Below are 15,628 nucleotides of genomic sequence, written 5' to 3'. Positions count from 1 at the left end.
TGCATACTGTATGTGGAAAAAAGTGTATAAGGCTCTTTGTAGCTGCACAAAGTCTAATAAATTGCCTCTAGCAGTGAAGGTGCAGAAAACTATACATTTGAAATTGGAAAAACAAAATGGATATAGAGAAGGACATCTGTGAAACTACACAGAAGGACATCTGTGAAACTACATTGTGGTAATGTAGGCGTTACGTCAATGTTAATTTTGCTACTGTTTTTAAACTGCCATGAGTCAGTGTTATAGAAGTGCAATGATAAATCAGTGAAGTACTCATTAATCTTTGTGTTGACCACCTGTGCTTTAACTTACTGTACGTACATGGCCTGTCATTATATTTGTAGATCTTCAAGACCAGGTTATTCTTGTCCTGATCTTGCTGCATCAAAGTGTTTATAGACCACAATCTGCTATAGCCAGTACTTATACAAGACATCGTTGTGTTGGATTGACTTAAAATATTTCAGTGTTTGATTGTTGTGAAGATTCTTCAACAACTCACTTCACACCCATGTCTGCAACCCATCACCTTTCTTCTATGATTCATCTCCTAAATGAGCCCAATTATAATTTTGTATTATTCTTAATTAACAAATTATTTGAAATGTAGCCCATGTGTCATTTGCAGTCCTTAGTCATTTGATGAATTAGAGCTTATTCTTTATTGAAATCCTCTGTAGGAAAAAAAAGTCATTAGCAGTACTACATTATACTCTTTAGTGGTATAACACTGTTCAACTGAAAGCATAGTATATAATCATAACTCCTGAAGTACCTTGACCTGCACCCACCCCCTATCTATTCTACCCATTTTCATTCCTCTGCTCCTTCACCTCTGTCTCACGCACACTGTTCTCTATTCCCTCATCCACCACATAAATAAAGCCATGGTATTTTCTGCTGACCTGCATATTACGTATACATTATATGTACCCAGAGGAAACACATACAAGCCGACCCTGGGACCCCCATGTTTATAACCAGGGGCTATTTCTGAAGTTATCCTGATCTTTCTGTCCTCCTCCCCCCTCGCCCTGTCTCATTCACTCTTCCATATCCCAGTAGTCATTTGTATTCATCCACTTGCATTTACTGTCACCCTGCGTCAGTTACAGCCTGCTCTGAGCTCCTGTCTTGCTTAGCAAGCTGCTCCACTCGTTTTTCTCCCTCACTATCCTTTTCCCTCGATCTGTCCCTCCCACTGTCCGTATCCTCTCATCGAGGCAGACTGTGTGCATACCCGAGTGCTGCTCAATATATTGTCATTCTTCAGTATTAAAGCAACTAGCCATAAGAAATAAATACAAGGTTGCCATTCAGCTACATGTAGACTTAATTGCACACAGAGTAAATCAAACCAGGGTCTAGATTACTTCTTTCCTTGGCAGTGAACCGAGAAACAACTGAAGGCTCCCTGAAGTTTTAGCTTACTGGGTCATTATTCAGTCTTGACGCACACTGACTTTGACTCATAGTACTTTGGGAATTGCTGTACTGATCAGGACAACATCAAATTAACTGTAACAATAATAGATGCTCATTCTGTGTTCGATCTTGCTCTATGATTTTCCCTTTTCTGGTTTTATTATACGCCTGGCTTTGACGTAATTAGAGCCATTGTTGTTTATGTTGGATAGCAGATATGTGAAATGTTTTTGTTGCATTAGTAGGCATCAGAGCACTTGGTTTTATATCAATTCTTGTGAAAACATAACCCATAGCTTACTGTTTCTGTAGTCAGAAGGAACCTAATTACAAATTGATGATGAGCTCTACAGTATCTGCTTCAAATTATAACATTTGTGGGCCATTATATAAGTAATAACCAGACCATCCTGAACAGTTTAAATCATCTTTGTGTATATCATCTTTGTGTATATTACTGTGTGTGTCTCGTAAGGGGGTATAACCTGCGACCATCAGTAGGAAGGAGGGAATTAGACAACAGTCCTTGTCAGGGTCACTGTGACAGCTGTGCTAGTCAACTAACTGTCCATGATATAACCTCTGTGTAGATGAGAGACCAGCTGCACAGGACAGCAGGAACATTGGCTTGCATAATAGGCAAAGGAGGCACAGCAGGTAAAGATATGAAGCTAAAAAAGAACAGGAAAAGTAGGTTAAAGAATCTGTGTTTCACTCAGGTACAGACAGCATTAAACAGGGAGAGTGGCATAGGCATCGTGTAGTCCAGAGTGTCAGAATTAAAAAACAGAACCAGATTCCTCAAGTTTGTGAATAAAAACAAGATAGATTAGAGTCCTCAAATGCACCGCTATTTAAGTGTGTCTCATGGAGTTTAGGGTTTTAATGTGCAAATAACCCAGCACTACCTTGTGATACAGGGCTGAATACTGTAGGGACCAAAGCAAAACCTTCTTATGTAGAGCCATGGGTCGGTTGAGCACTGCTGTTATATCTTATGTCATTTTGTCCTTCCTAAAACTGTGATATTTCACACTCAATATACAGTTTGTTTGCCACTTTTTTCAGAAGAGTGGACTGGCTCCATTTTGCATTCACAGGGCTGACTGCCTTCACTTCAGGCTGAGTCATTTGATGCAAGAGTCCTTGAATGTTAAAACTATAAACAAAACTGTCCCTGCTCAACAGCAGGAAAACACAGTGCTTCTTAAAAGCACTAAATGGCAGTGTTAATTTGCTATATTATGATGGAATTAAAACATTTTAGCTGGAGTGACCCCACATGCCTTTAGGAGGTGAGCCCTGAACAAAGAGAACATCATATCAACGACTAGCAGACGTGTAACTGGATTAGCAGTCACACAGAACAGTGTGGGGACAAGGTAAGTTGCCTTTGTTTATATCCAGGACTATAGTATGCAGTCCTGGTATTTCTGCTAACTTTGTTTACTGGAAATATATTCTGAATAAATGCTGCCATCTATTGGCCAAATATATGATATTAGCTTAGTTTACTATTGAAGAATCCACTAGAAGCTTCTTGAGCAATGCTGATTATATGGACAATTCTAGTGTATGTACACTAAGAGCATGTTGAGCATTAGTATTAGATTTGGCTTTATACTTAACTGTGTACAAATAAATACTGAAGGCACCTCTGTACTCATCTTACTCAACAAAGATAAACTGTGGGCATTTCAGAGATCACAGTGTCAGTGTAAATATTGAGTGCATTAGAAATTGACTTGATATGTGTATGTATTTGTAATAGAAACAGTTTTGTGCTGTTTAGTTCAAACCTAAATTGAAAAAAAATATTTATAAAGACAAAACAGTGACGGTCTAGATACTGAAATCACTGAAGAGATTTTAACAATTAAAAAGTACTATGTTGTAAAGTAGAGCTTCATAACATTAAGTATTGGTACAGTGGGATTTGGATTTGTACCAAAATACTGTAACCCAAGGATGTTGTTTTATGTCAGAGACAGGGTAGCAAAGTAGGACTCTGTCCTGCAACATTCATACAGTATCTCAGTAAGTATTGAGATGTGTTTGTACTGGATAAATATACTTTTTCAGCTCTGTTGGAGTGCCGACTCCAACAGCATGAGAACGTGTGTGTGTGATATGATTTAGTTGATTAGGGCTGTACTAAATTGTATCATCCATTTAGTAAATGGTTGTGTTGATGATGTTGTGTGATGAGGTGTATATATATTTATTAACATTTGAAGGAAACCCTTATTGAGATTAAGAATCTCTTGAAAGAGTGCCAAGATTCAAACAAACAACATAAACAAATATAGTTATATCTATGCATATAAACGTCTTAGTTCCTTGAGATGACTTTATAAATAAACTAAAATTTAATTAAATAGAAATCAAAGCAAATCACACAGTTCTCAACTTAACAATAAAAGCCTCATCTGATTTACAAATAAAGGAAAAGCAAGTATACAACAATAAAATAAGGTAAAAAAAAATAAGGTAAAAAAAGTAAATATTAGAACACAACATTAAAACTCCATAGACAAACCCTGACACTAGCAGATAAAGGCTTTAAATCTGAAACCGGTTGATGGTCAGGCTCATTGTAATCACATGTGTTCTTAGTATTATTATATTAATAAATTAAATATATTGCCAGCTAGCTAATGTAAATGTACAAAAATCACAATACAAGAAGGAATATTTATTTAATTATTTACCACGTTGCCTTTTTCCTGGAGCTGTCACTGAACAGTTGTAGAGGATGTCCACTTGAGGGAGGCAAAGCTGCATTAGGGTTGTGTATGTTTAGAATTTTGTAGCTCGAAAATATTAGGGTCTAAAATAATTGTAGAAATGGCTCTTTGGTGTTTTAGATCCTCTTTTGCATTTTATCTGCTAGACACTCCCCACCTGTTTCAAACTGCTTTCACCTTTCTGCACATATATGCATAACCCCTGTACCATTAAATGCATATTAAATCTTAAGTGGTGCCTATGGCAACAGATACATGAAATACATCTGAGTCATCTTAGACATGATATGAAAAAAGTGCACTTATTTGATAGTCAAGTGTCATGCAGAGAAGACTTTGGCCATAACAACCCAGACTCCAGACTGCGCTCTGTGAGGTGACTGCATGCTGTGTTCTGCCAAAAGAAAGGCATCCAATCTGTCAAGACAAAACAATATTTTGCAACAAGCTTATGGGCAAAGAGCTCATATTCACACAGAGATGCGATGCATTATTTGAGTGGATAGTGTCCTCCCCCTTTCATTTTTTTACTCAGGGTTTTGTTAAGCAATGAAGAGAAATGGCAAATTAAAGCATTTAGACAAACCATTTGTCAAAACTGAGTGTGAGCTGAATTATGCATGAAGATATACAAATCAAACAGAATCCTCTGATGTTCAGTTTCCTTTGGTGTACAGTGAAGTTAGAAAATAGCATCCAAACTATTATCTTATTGTCTGCCGATCAGGTATGAATCATTCATCTGTTATCCCGTAGGCTAGTACATAATGTACGAGGCTTGCAACTATATTATCAACACCTACGTGAAACGCTGCCTTCATCTAAGTCTATAATGTTGCAGTTTTTGGTAAGATTCTCACAGAGGTGTTAATTCATGTTTGTGTTCATTTTGAAGTGCTTGTGATATATGTTCACACTTTAGTGTCTACTTCCTTCCTGTGCCTTCTGTTTAGTCATTGTCATACAGCGTGCTCAAGTGTGTGCCAGGTGCAAATGTTGCTTCCATTTTTATTCTCAGTGCATGCCAGTGTTGGCGTTGGCGTGTGTTGTAGTGTTTGGTGGCTGGATAGCTCCAGTAGTAGTCCTTAGGCAAGACCTCCTTACGCTAACCCTGCTTTTTTTACCTTGTATCTTATTGTAAGTGGCTTTGGATAGAAGCGTCTGCCAAGTGACTAAATGTAAATGTTTGCGTAGTGCAGCCTGTTTGAGTGTCTTCTTAAGCTTGTCCTGCAGATTGACTTCTCTTTCCTTGCCTTTGTTCTTTCAGCCTTTAGTTCTTCACAAATCCACTTGTCCCTCTCCATCCATGTTGCCCTTGGTAACTGGGGGAAATGCACATAGATGTCAAGCTCAGCTACAGGGAGTATTTATTACAAATGCTTTATAAGGAAAAAGCAGACACTAAGACAGGTAGCAGAAGAGAGGAAATGAAAAAAGTATGAGAGAGGCCAAAGAGTGAGAAGGGAAAAAAGACAGTAATGGTGTGTTTTCATTATGTGAGAGTAAAACAAAACATTTTCTGAAAGAATGATATTTATCCCGTTTCACAATTGTAAGGTGATGATAAATTGTAAGCTGTATGTAGGCCAACACCTCTCTATTACTGCCATGGCACAAAGTGTCACGTTTGCCAGTATGAGCCTTTGAGTTGTGAGATGGAAAAGCCAAATGCACCAACTATTACAGCTTAGAAATGTCCTATTTTTAGCAACTAAGAGTTTTCTAAGGCTATTAAAATGACTTCATACATTTAAAGAAAACCGTGCTCCTTCAGTTGAAATAAAGGTTTGAAAGCACAAAAGAATGAGGAGTTGATGTAGGAAAAAATGAGCTTCCTATATAATATAGTGTATTACACAGTACTGGCTACTGTTCGAATGTGCATTGCATTAAAATTTGTACATTAAACAACATTAAACTCATTAGTCTGTTAAACACAGTAAAAGCACCAACTTTAAATGGATTCTTTGCAACATGATGTTATGAGGGACTTATTTGAAGCGGTGTTTTTGGTCATTAGAATTGACTGCTAAGCTGTTGCTATAGTGGTTACATGGTTATACATTTTAGATTAAAGGTGTCACATGGCTTTTATTAGCTTGCTTTGTTGGGAAGTAGCTGAGTATTTCTACTTTTCCACTTTTAGTGTGCTAAAAGATTATTGCCAAGTTGTTGATAGAGGATTATGTTGGAGTAGTGGGGAGTAAATGATGTGTTGCTCCTGTGGTACATACATTGTTAGGAAGGCAATCCACTGACTACTAATGCTAGTGTTTTTAGGCTTACTAGATGTTACTCGGCAGTACAGTGTACAGCATGGTGAGCCAATGCTAGTTCCAAAATGCAAGACCATGTACCACAGTATCAGTCAGTTTACCTGAAGTTGTACAGCGGTGTAAGCGGGTGGAGCTTCTTTTCTCCCAAACAGCCTTTGGCTATGAGCAGGCACAGGCTACAGATCAGATTTACAGATATACAGTATGTTTATGGCAGCTGTAATGACCTGCTGCTGACAGTGTTTGTCATTATAAACAGCAAATACAAAGGAGCAAATGACACAGATTGATTTGTACATTTTCATTGGCTAATGATTAATAGTGTCAGTCGGTTTAGAGCATTATGCCAACCTAGAAACCAAATTCACACTCACTGGCACAGCCCCCAAATTATTCTTTTTCCTATACAGCAAAATGCTGCTCTGTAGTTTTTGATAGACTTTATTTTAGCTGATGTCAGATCTTTAAAGTATGGTCGACTTGGTGCTAATGGACCTTTCCAAAAATAATGACTAAAGTGCATTAACATAACTTCTATACAATAGATTTCTGATCTGTTTTTCCACTTTTTTGTTATAGTTACAGTTTCCATCTAGCACTTCCTGGGTTTACTCACCTGTTTGTTTCTGCCCCAGCTGGCTCACCTCCCACAGGTGATCAGCGTTGGTCCTCTGACCCTCTCTCCTGTTCGTCTATTCCCTGACCACCAGCTTTGATCATGGCATTTTGTGGAGTTCGTTAGAGATCTTGTTGGTTAGCTTCCTAGACTTGTTAATGTTGTAGCTTTGCCTATTGTTTGCTTACTATTTCTCTCGTGTTGTTTTACTTAGATCCTTTGCTACTGCATTTTTGCCAGCTTGTGCTGTGATTTCGTATTACATATATTGTTAATAAAAAGCAATCTTGCTTTTGACATCATGTTTGTCTTCTCATGTTTCCACATTTGGGTTGCCCTGTTTGCTGGTTTGTAACACGTATTGTTTATCTGAAATGCTTTGATGGAGAAGAACTTACTGCACATTAAGCTAAATTTTATTAAGTGAAGCATAGTGGTGTACTGGAAAACAGCAAAACAATCTTTATCTTAACTGTATATTTATGGTATCTTCTGCTGATCGCAGAGATATCCTCCTCCTCAGGCTGAGACTGCGCCTGAACTGAGGGTTACTCAGTAACTAATGCATGCTTTTAGTGCAGTGTTCTGCATCAAGAAATGCACCCTAACAGATGCATGTGCCTTGATGCTCAGGTGCATGCATGCATACAATATTTTTTGCACAGTGTTACTCCAGCTCACCATATCTTTCTTCATTCCTCCCTGTTTTTTTCCTCTCCCTATTGTGTACACACACATTCACTCTCAAACACTCTCTCACACGCTCTGCTCTGCTCTGCTCTGCTCTGCTCAGCTCAGCTCAGCTCAGCTCCAAAGAATCAGTAGCTTATAAACTGGCTGCAGTCAGCAGTCAGCCTCTCTATGTAGGGAGAGAACGGCAGGATAAATTGCTTCGACTCGATGGAACAGAACTCCACCGAGCCTTGCTGGATTGAGTCATACTGGACTGGGGCTTTTTACTGGTGAACAACACGGCTTTCCTGTTGGCTTTTATCAGACAGAGCTGGGCTGTTCTAGTGTTGCATAGACTGAATTAGTTCAGCTGAACTCTTGCTGGGCTTGATTTCACTGGACTGTGCTGAGTTTGCCTGCAGGCCTGGGAGAAGAGCTGGACGGAATTCCCTATTTTTTTTTTTTTCTTGCATCCTGCCCCCCCCCTCTCTCTCCTCCTTCCATCCTCCCCTCATCTTCTCGCTTACACTTTCACAGCAGACATCCAGTGTTGCAGAGCAGACAAAGGCAGCAGCCCTCGGTGCTTCTGTTCATCCGCTGGCTTCTGAAAAGACGGGAAGAGAGAGCGACCTGGGATTTTTCTTCTTTTGTATCCCCTGTATTTGCACAGAAGGGGCTGCTGGTGTAAGGAATTACCTTTTTTTCCAGTTCATCATCCAGAGGATTTTTGTATGTCTTTTTTTTTTACTGATTACTAAATTTTGAGGAAATCCTTGGAGTCTCACAGAGAAGAGCCGTACATTTAGTGCATCTATTTCTTTATCTCTCACATAGCTTGGCTACCTTTACTGTTAATTGATTTAGTTGGGGCTGCTGGTGGTGGTGGTGACGCCGGGCATGGCCCAGCAGGCAGGCATGGGGGTGACCCACCAGGACACCCTGGCAGTGCCTCCCATGCCCAAACACTCTGGCTTGAATGAAGACCTGGTGAAGATCCTGCGGGAGAACTTGCTGCAGCCAGAGAGGCCACGAGGACACCGACGGTCGCCCTCCTCCATCTCCCCCCGCCTTTCTCCCCGCAACTCGCCACGACTGCTTCGCCGCATGCTGCTCAACAACAACATCCACAAACAGAGGCGCTTCACTGTTGCACACACATGGTGAGACACAGATGAACAGATAGTGTCTAGAATATTGATAGCTCATGTCACTGATGTGTGTTTGTGGATTGGGAGCTGCATCCCTGGTGATCATACGTGTCTTTTGTCAGACTCGTGGTCTAAACCGTACCTGCACCTGAATTGCAAACTTTCAAGGTCAGGTCTGTGTTTGTTAAACACAGCGCGATAAGCCATATGTGTAATTGAAGTTTGTTTGCGGTTGAACTGGAATGCATTCAGATCTTGTAGCGAACCATCTTCTCCCCTTAGACAACGAGTTTCTCTTTTTTTCTTCACCTCTGTCCAGCTTTATCTCTATGTCTGTCTTTCTCCTCCTCTCCCCCCATGTGTCTCTGTTACCATTTTACTTCTCTCACACCCCCTATCTTCCTCTTCCCTCCCCCTTATAGTGCTGCCTCTCCTTTTACCTCTGTGTGATATATAGACATACAGTAGTGCAGTATCTGAAGAGATAGTCCCCAAAACTGCCTGTCTTTTTAGGAAGGCAGAGTAAGAAGACATCCGCCACGTCGTTTCTTCCCTCCTGCTGTGGTTTTCCCTCCACACCTGCCTGCCTGCAATTTTTGACTATTAATTAGTCTTCTATTCCTGGCTGTCTATCAGTCTCTGTTGCACTCGCCCACGCCTCATCCCCTCCCTTCGCTTTACGTATATTCCCCATTCCCTCTCCTTGCTGCATGTCTCAGCCTACTCTCATTTTTTTGTCCCCTTTAACCAATTTAGTACCCCCCCCGTACTCCCTTCGCTTCCCCTCTCACCTCCCAGCATTCTCATCTACTCCATTTTTTAAGACTCATCTCTCATTCTCTTCCTTCTCCATTTTTCTCTGCCCCTCTCTCTCTTCCTCTCTGTACGTCTTGTGTCCCATTTCCTCTGCTCCCAGTTGCTGCCATTACACATCTCCCTTCTGGCATCTGGATCCGTCTCATGATGTAATTCATAAGTTCACATTCTCCCATGGATTAAAAATTTTTTTAACTCTACTACTTTCCAGTTATCTCTTTTATTTCCCACTTAACTTCTACTTTGAAATGTGTTATATCTCAATTTTTGATTGCAGACAGTTGTTTTCAGTTTCCTTTAATGTTATTCCTTTACTCTTGCTCTTCTTATTTTTAATGCCCTATTTTCATTACGTATTCATCCACTCTTTTGTGTTTATCATCTCTCTTATCTGCTTCTTTCCCTTTGCTTTTTATAATTGATGGCACTATTAGGTCTTAAAAATATGCAGTATCTCATGGCAGCTTTGCTATTTTTAAGACACAGTGCACCCTGTGTGTTAGTATAATTTAAATGTTATGAATAAATCATATGTGTACAGAATTTCATTGTGTGTGTGTACATGCAAGTGTGATGGCATGTACATGGTTGCTAATTCAGATTATGTAATTTTACCCAACACGATCGTTCTCCCATGTGTCGCTTTAAGCAGAGCTATTTCTCACAGTTCCACATTAAGAAATAAAAGCACTCCATTGCTTGCAGTGGATTTACCCTCTTGTTGGTATCAGCAGTCGTGGAAAGTATCCATACTTAAGTTTGCCATACTGTGCCTAAATACAATTTTAGGTACTACATTTATTTGATGATTATAGTTACTACTTACTTTTAGTTACTAAATAGGATTAGTAATACAAAATACATAAATAAATGTAATCTAATATTACCAGTGATGAATGGAGAGTACTTACTTTTGGGACTTCAGGTATTTTTTTTAACTAATACTGCAGAGTATTTACTTATTTGCTTAATGTAGTGTAAGAGAGCATTTCTACATTGTCGTATGTACTTCATCCACTGCTGGCCATCAGCATGACTCTGGAAAAGTGAGTCTAATCGTTAAGGAAGCCACACTTGTTAAAATATCTGCAACTGATGCAAACATGACGATGGTGATGTTTACAGGTAATTATACACCTACACATACAGCCGTGTTGTTTTACAAAAAGCCCAGTGTTAGCTTATATGTTTTGATGAAATGCCGCCCAACAAACTCTGTTGTTAGACTTAAAACAATACTGTGGAAATGCATGGAAAGGACCTACTGGTCATTCCTTTATCGGGGGAATTGGTTTTGAATAGAATCTCAAGGGACTGCTGCCATACACAAGTTATTTCCTGGAGATCTATTGTTAATTGCTATTGCTTTTAGGACAACATTGTAATATCCAGTTGTTTCCAGCTTCCAAGTATGCAGCTGCAGTTGCCTTCCCTATTCTTTTATATTTCCTGTACACTGGTCTTGTATAAATGTCATGAAATTAATCCTGTGAAGAATTTTGAATACCATTTAATATTTTTATTCCTGTTGAAGAACCCAATGAACAACAAACAGTGAATCTATTCTGCTAACAGGTATTGTGTGTAGAGCCACACCTTGATGACCATAGAATGCTACTGGCTTCCAGTAAATAGTAAAAAAACACAGGATAACCCTATTAAAATTGTACCATGAGCCATGTTCAATGACAGTAACACAAGAAATTACATCAGTCATTGTGACTTGAGTGTGCTGCAAACATGTGGATCTAGAGATAAAGCTAACATAATTTCATTGTAGGTTTTTGCCTTGAGATTTTTTTTTGATAGACACTTTATGCTGATGAAATGCCAACACTAAACTTTTTATTTAAAATGTCAGTCATGGGCTTTTGAAATCTCACAGCTAACACTTACTTTGGTGCTTATCCATGGCTACAAAATTGGATTAAAACTGGTTTCCGCTCACACATCCTTCACAGTCAGTGTTTGGTGCTTTGATGCTTGGCCTTCACTTGAGCCTGCTGCAGGAAACGTCTCTGAGAGACGAGAAGAAGAAATGTGTTTTATGTGTGTGAATCTGGACGTAAAACTCTTGGACACTGGTCTTTGCAACACCGCTGTTAGGGTGACAGGTGAGCAACAGTACGAAAAGACAATAATAAGAAACCATGATTACTTAATCTTTGTGCAACTTGTTGGTCATGTACCTGTGGTGTGTCTTGACATTTGGAATAAAAAAAAACAAGCAGCAGACAGAATATCAGACAGAGATAAAAGGAGTGTGGGAGGTGAAGAGAAAAATTGCTGTATTTGAGAACACATGGGAACGGGAGGCAGAGAACTTGTTTGTTGGAGAGAGACACCATCAAATGGCTGTAAGCAGTTGGGAGGTTGACAACTGCAGTGTAATTTACTCCAATCACCTCCTGATTGTTTTACAGCTGCAGGGAATCACAGGGCCGCTGTGCTGTAAATCTGGTGACATACACAGCCCTCAGTGGCTCGACTCCACACTTCATTAACAAGACAATCCTTCTCCGTGGACCGATTGGTCTGATGTACTGCTTCGCTGTTCTTATGGACGCAACACCATGAAAGCCACACGCAAATTGTTGTACAATTACTTAGAGAGGACTTTGGAGAATGCATCCAAAATGCTGATTGACTTCTCTGCCCGTAATTTGTAATTTATAAAGACATTAAGAAGATATGTCAGGGCATTTAATGAGATATAACGATTTGCTGATTAATTGAGAAAGGCTTTGGTCTTCTGCAAGACGTTTTTGGCATTTTTGCTTTTGTTTGACAGTGTGTAAATGTCCCCAGCTGGATGCTGCACCTATGGGACATGTGCTGTGACCACTCTGCTACTCTCTTTAGCAACATTTCCAAACAGTCCAAACACTCCTGTTGACAAAAGAATATAATGTAATTGTGAAAGCTGCACTGTAAATATTTGAGTGGGACTTAATTTGGCTAAGAGGATTTTAACTTTTGGTCCTTTTCAGTTGTTGCCAGTATTATTACAACCTAAGCTCCCGCACTACCTCTAGCAGCAGCAGGCTCTCTTTATGGAATTAAAGGGGCCTATCTGCAAAACTGGGTGTGTTGACAACAGCCTTAAGACTTGGTATTACATTGTGTTGTACTGCAAAGGTATATATTTAGGATTTCCATTGTTTTACACAATAGTTAAGGCACGACAGCTCCGCCCTAACCGGAATGATGCAGAGTTGATGACAAATTAGTTTTTTACAGACACTGCAGTGGCTAACATTTCTTTGATCTTCCAGTAAATGTGAGATTTTATTTGTATGTACAGAATAATTAACCTTTTTCAAATATTTTGACACATTCATTACCAACACACAACATCTTTTACATGTACGGTCTTGTGATGCAATATGACAGGAGGTTAATTGCTTTTAAGAGTCCGTGTCTGCTTTATGATGACAGTGTTGTCATAGACTGTATAGGTTGCCTGTCTGATCACTAAATTGCATGTGAGACGAAAAGTGTTTTCTCACAAAGTTTGTCATTGACTGATCTCGGTTTTACAAAGGCACGCGGTAAATATATAAAGGGTTCGATCGAGTATTGATTGAGCGACAATCTCGACTTATTTTCTTTGTATTCTTTCTACCAGAATAACTCTGTTGATATCCTGTTTTCAACTTTCCTCTTTTCTGACCCTGAAGTATTTTTAATGCTGTTGCACAACAGCATTGGATGCTGCATTGCAACAGTGCAAGTGTGCCTTTATGTAACAAGAGAGGGGGATGCGAGGGGAGAACAGGTGGCTCCAGCTGGTGGTGCTGATGCCAGTACCTCTTCTCTGGCTAAGTGGCCTGAAAGGGGGATTTCTGGTGGGGATGGCTGGTGGCCTGTGGACATGATGAATAATGGAGTGATGGACAGCTGGATGAATGATCGATGATTGATTGATGGGTAGATGAATGCAAGAAGGGTGGGATCGAGGGAAGGAGTCAGGGCAGAAGAGCGATAAAGAGAGAGAGAGAGTGGGAGTATAGGACCTCAAGCTAAACACAGTGGTGCTAATCTAGGCAGAGCATGACTCTATCTACTTCTCACTTGGTTATATCATCTCTTTATATATCTTTCCTGTTTTCTCTCTCATTTCTCGTCTATCTGTCATTGATTTCTTTAAGGCAGCTGACAGTCTCGCTCCACTAATTGTTGGTCAAAGTCTTGCAATTGTTTACAAGTTCTGTACCTCTTAAAAGTAAGAAGTCATTGTTGAAGTCTCAAACAAAGCCGGCATTTTTTTAAACAATGAAGTTGACAATGACTCATAAATTCATGACTGTGGTTTTTACTCTTTGTTTTTTTGGATGGATTAAACAATCAAGAGACTGCATAATGTGATAATCAGTGAGCTTTAGAGGAACTGGTTGGCAGATCTTGTTACTTTTTGACACAACCATGGTTCTCGTCTCTATGTTAAGCTAATCTAGGTGGCTGTGGAAGCTGCTTACATTCATTAATACAGAGATGAGAGTTTGATCAATCTTTTGAATAATTTTCTGTCAGAAAATATAAAAGTGTATTTTTGGAATTGAAGAATATTTCTTTAGGAGTTTGTTATTTCGTTAGGTGTTCTTGATTTATTATGAGTACTAGAGTTAAACCAATTTATCATAGATTACATTACATTTGAATTAATTGACTCTATGCGATTTTTTGAGCTAAGTTGTTAAATCATCCCCAGGCTTTAATTCTTTCCTTTATCAATCATGATTCTTTGATTTTTAGAAAAACTAATCAGCAGATTGATTGATTGATTGATTGATTGGTCATATAAATAACTGTTATTATCAAATATGTGTTCTAACATTTCCCCATATACAATATTTTCATGGTTTCTGCATTAATGTGTCATACATTGTGATCTGATCTTCATCTAAGTCAAAAGTACTAACAAATACAATCATATTATTAATAACACAAAAACAAAATTCAGATCTTTTTATGTTTTTATTGAGAACAACCATAACAACCTCATAGTGGAAAAAGTATGTGAACCCCTGGAATGAATAACTGTTAACATAACATAATTATTCTTGCCACTGTAAATGGTAGAAATAGATGCTGGTGTAGCCCTGTATAGCGTAGCAGAAGAAGACTCTTAATTAGTATGGTATGTGATTGTATTTGCACATTAACAGCCTACTGACTTTGACAAGTCTTATTTTCCAAGAGCTACTTGTGTCAGTCACAGTGACAGCTGATCTGAGCTGCTCTTTGCCATTTTAAGCAGCAAACAAGTAACATAAGTCACAAGGCAAAAAGTCCTCAGTCAATGGATCATGAATGGCGTCGTTGTCTTGGGCCGCCGCAAGTAAACTGTGTCTGGAAAACACTTCTTTTTTTTTTCCTGTCAACTGTTCTGTTTATACAAATTAAAGATGAGGTGCAACTAATGGTAGGCTTTAGCACTGCCTGTCAGAAACATGTTTCTGTTTCTCAGTGCTTTGATGCAGAGGTAATTTGTCCACTCATCACAACTGAAACCTCCTCAGTGACAGTGTCCACAGTGTTTTCATCGTTTGCACAGTGAGTTTTCCAGGTGAAATTGGACTCTACAGCACCTCTGCTTGTAGCTTTTGATGACATTTCTATTAATAGGCAGCGCCATTTTGCCTGTTGTTCTTTTGTATTCCCAGCCTCCTAATCTATCCCTTCCTAACATTTTATTTTTATCTTTGTTTACGTAATTACCTTCTCTTTCTTTGAGGTGCCGTTCGTTGCAATGCAGCCGCCGTCATGCTGAGAAGCAAGGAGGATTCTCAAGGTTTTATCAGTCCTGCATGCTCTCTACACGAGAGAATAGAGCAACTGTGATTTGCATACATATAAGCATTTGAGCAGTGCTTCTGTGTTAACTGTGCTTGTTGTGTGACATATCATCACTGGACAGGTTTTCTA

General features: G+C 39.2%; 2 protein-coding genes across 2 annotated transcripts in view; both read left to right on the top strand.

Moving 5' to 3' along the window:
• Nucleotides 1–8,164, top strand: part of LOC113150303 (cAMP-specific 3',5'-cyclic phosphodiesterase 4D) — a 63,099-nt gene extending 54,935 nt beyond the window's left edge. The window contains exon 4 of the mRNA XM_026342750.1: nucleotides 7,863–8,164. Within this exon, the coding sequence (XP_026198535.1) occupies nucleotides 7,863–7,896 (34 nt within the window). The 3' untranslated portion in view covers nucleotides 7,897–8,164. The remainder of the gene's footprint in view (nucleotides 1–7,862) is intronic.
• A 73-nt stretch (nucleotides 8,165–8,237) lies between these two features.
• The window catches only part of pde4d (phosphodiesterase 4D, cAMP-specific), a 78,538-nt gene continuing 71,147 nt past the window's right edge, over nucleotides 8,238–15,628 (top strand). The window contains exon 1 of the mRNA XM_026342746.1: nucleotides 8,238–8,896. Within this exon, the coding sequence (XP_026198531.1) occupies nucleotides 8,634–8,896 (263 nt within the window). The 5' untranslated portion in view covers nucleotides 8,238–8,633. The remainder of the gene's footprint in view (nucleotides 8,897–15,628) is intronic.

This window comes from Anabas testudineus, chromosome 9 (assembly GCF_900324465.2).
Source record: "Anabas testudineus chromosome 9, fAnaTes1.2, whole genome shotgun sequence".
Lineage (NCBI taxonomy): Eukaryota > Metazoa > Chordata > Actinopteri > Anabantiformes > Anabantidae > Anabas > Anabas testudineus.
This window is presented reverse-complemented; position numbering and strand designations above follow the sequence as displayed.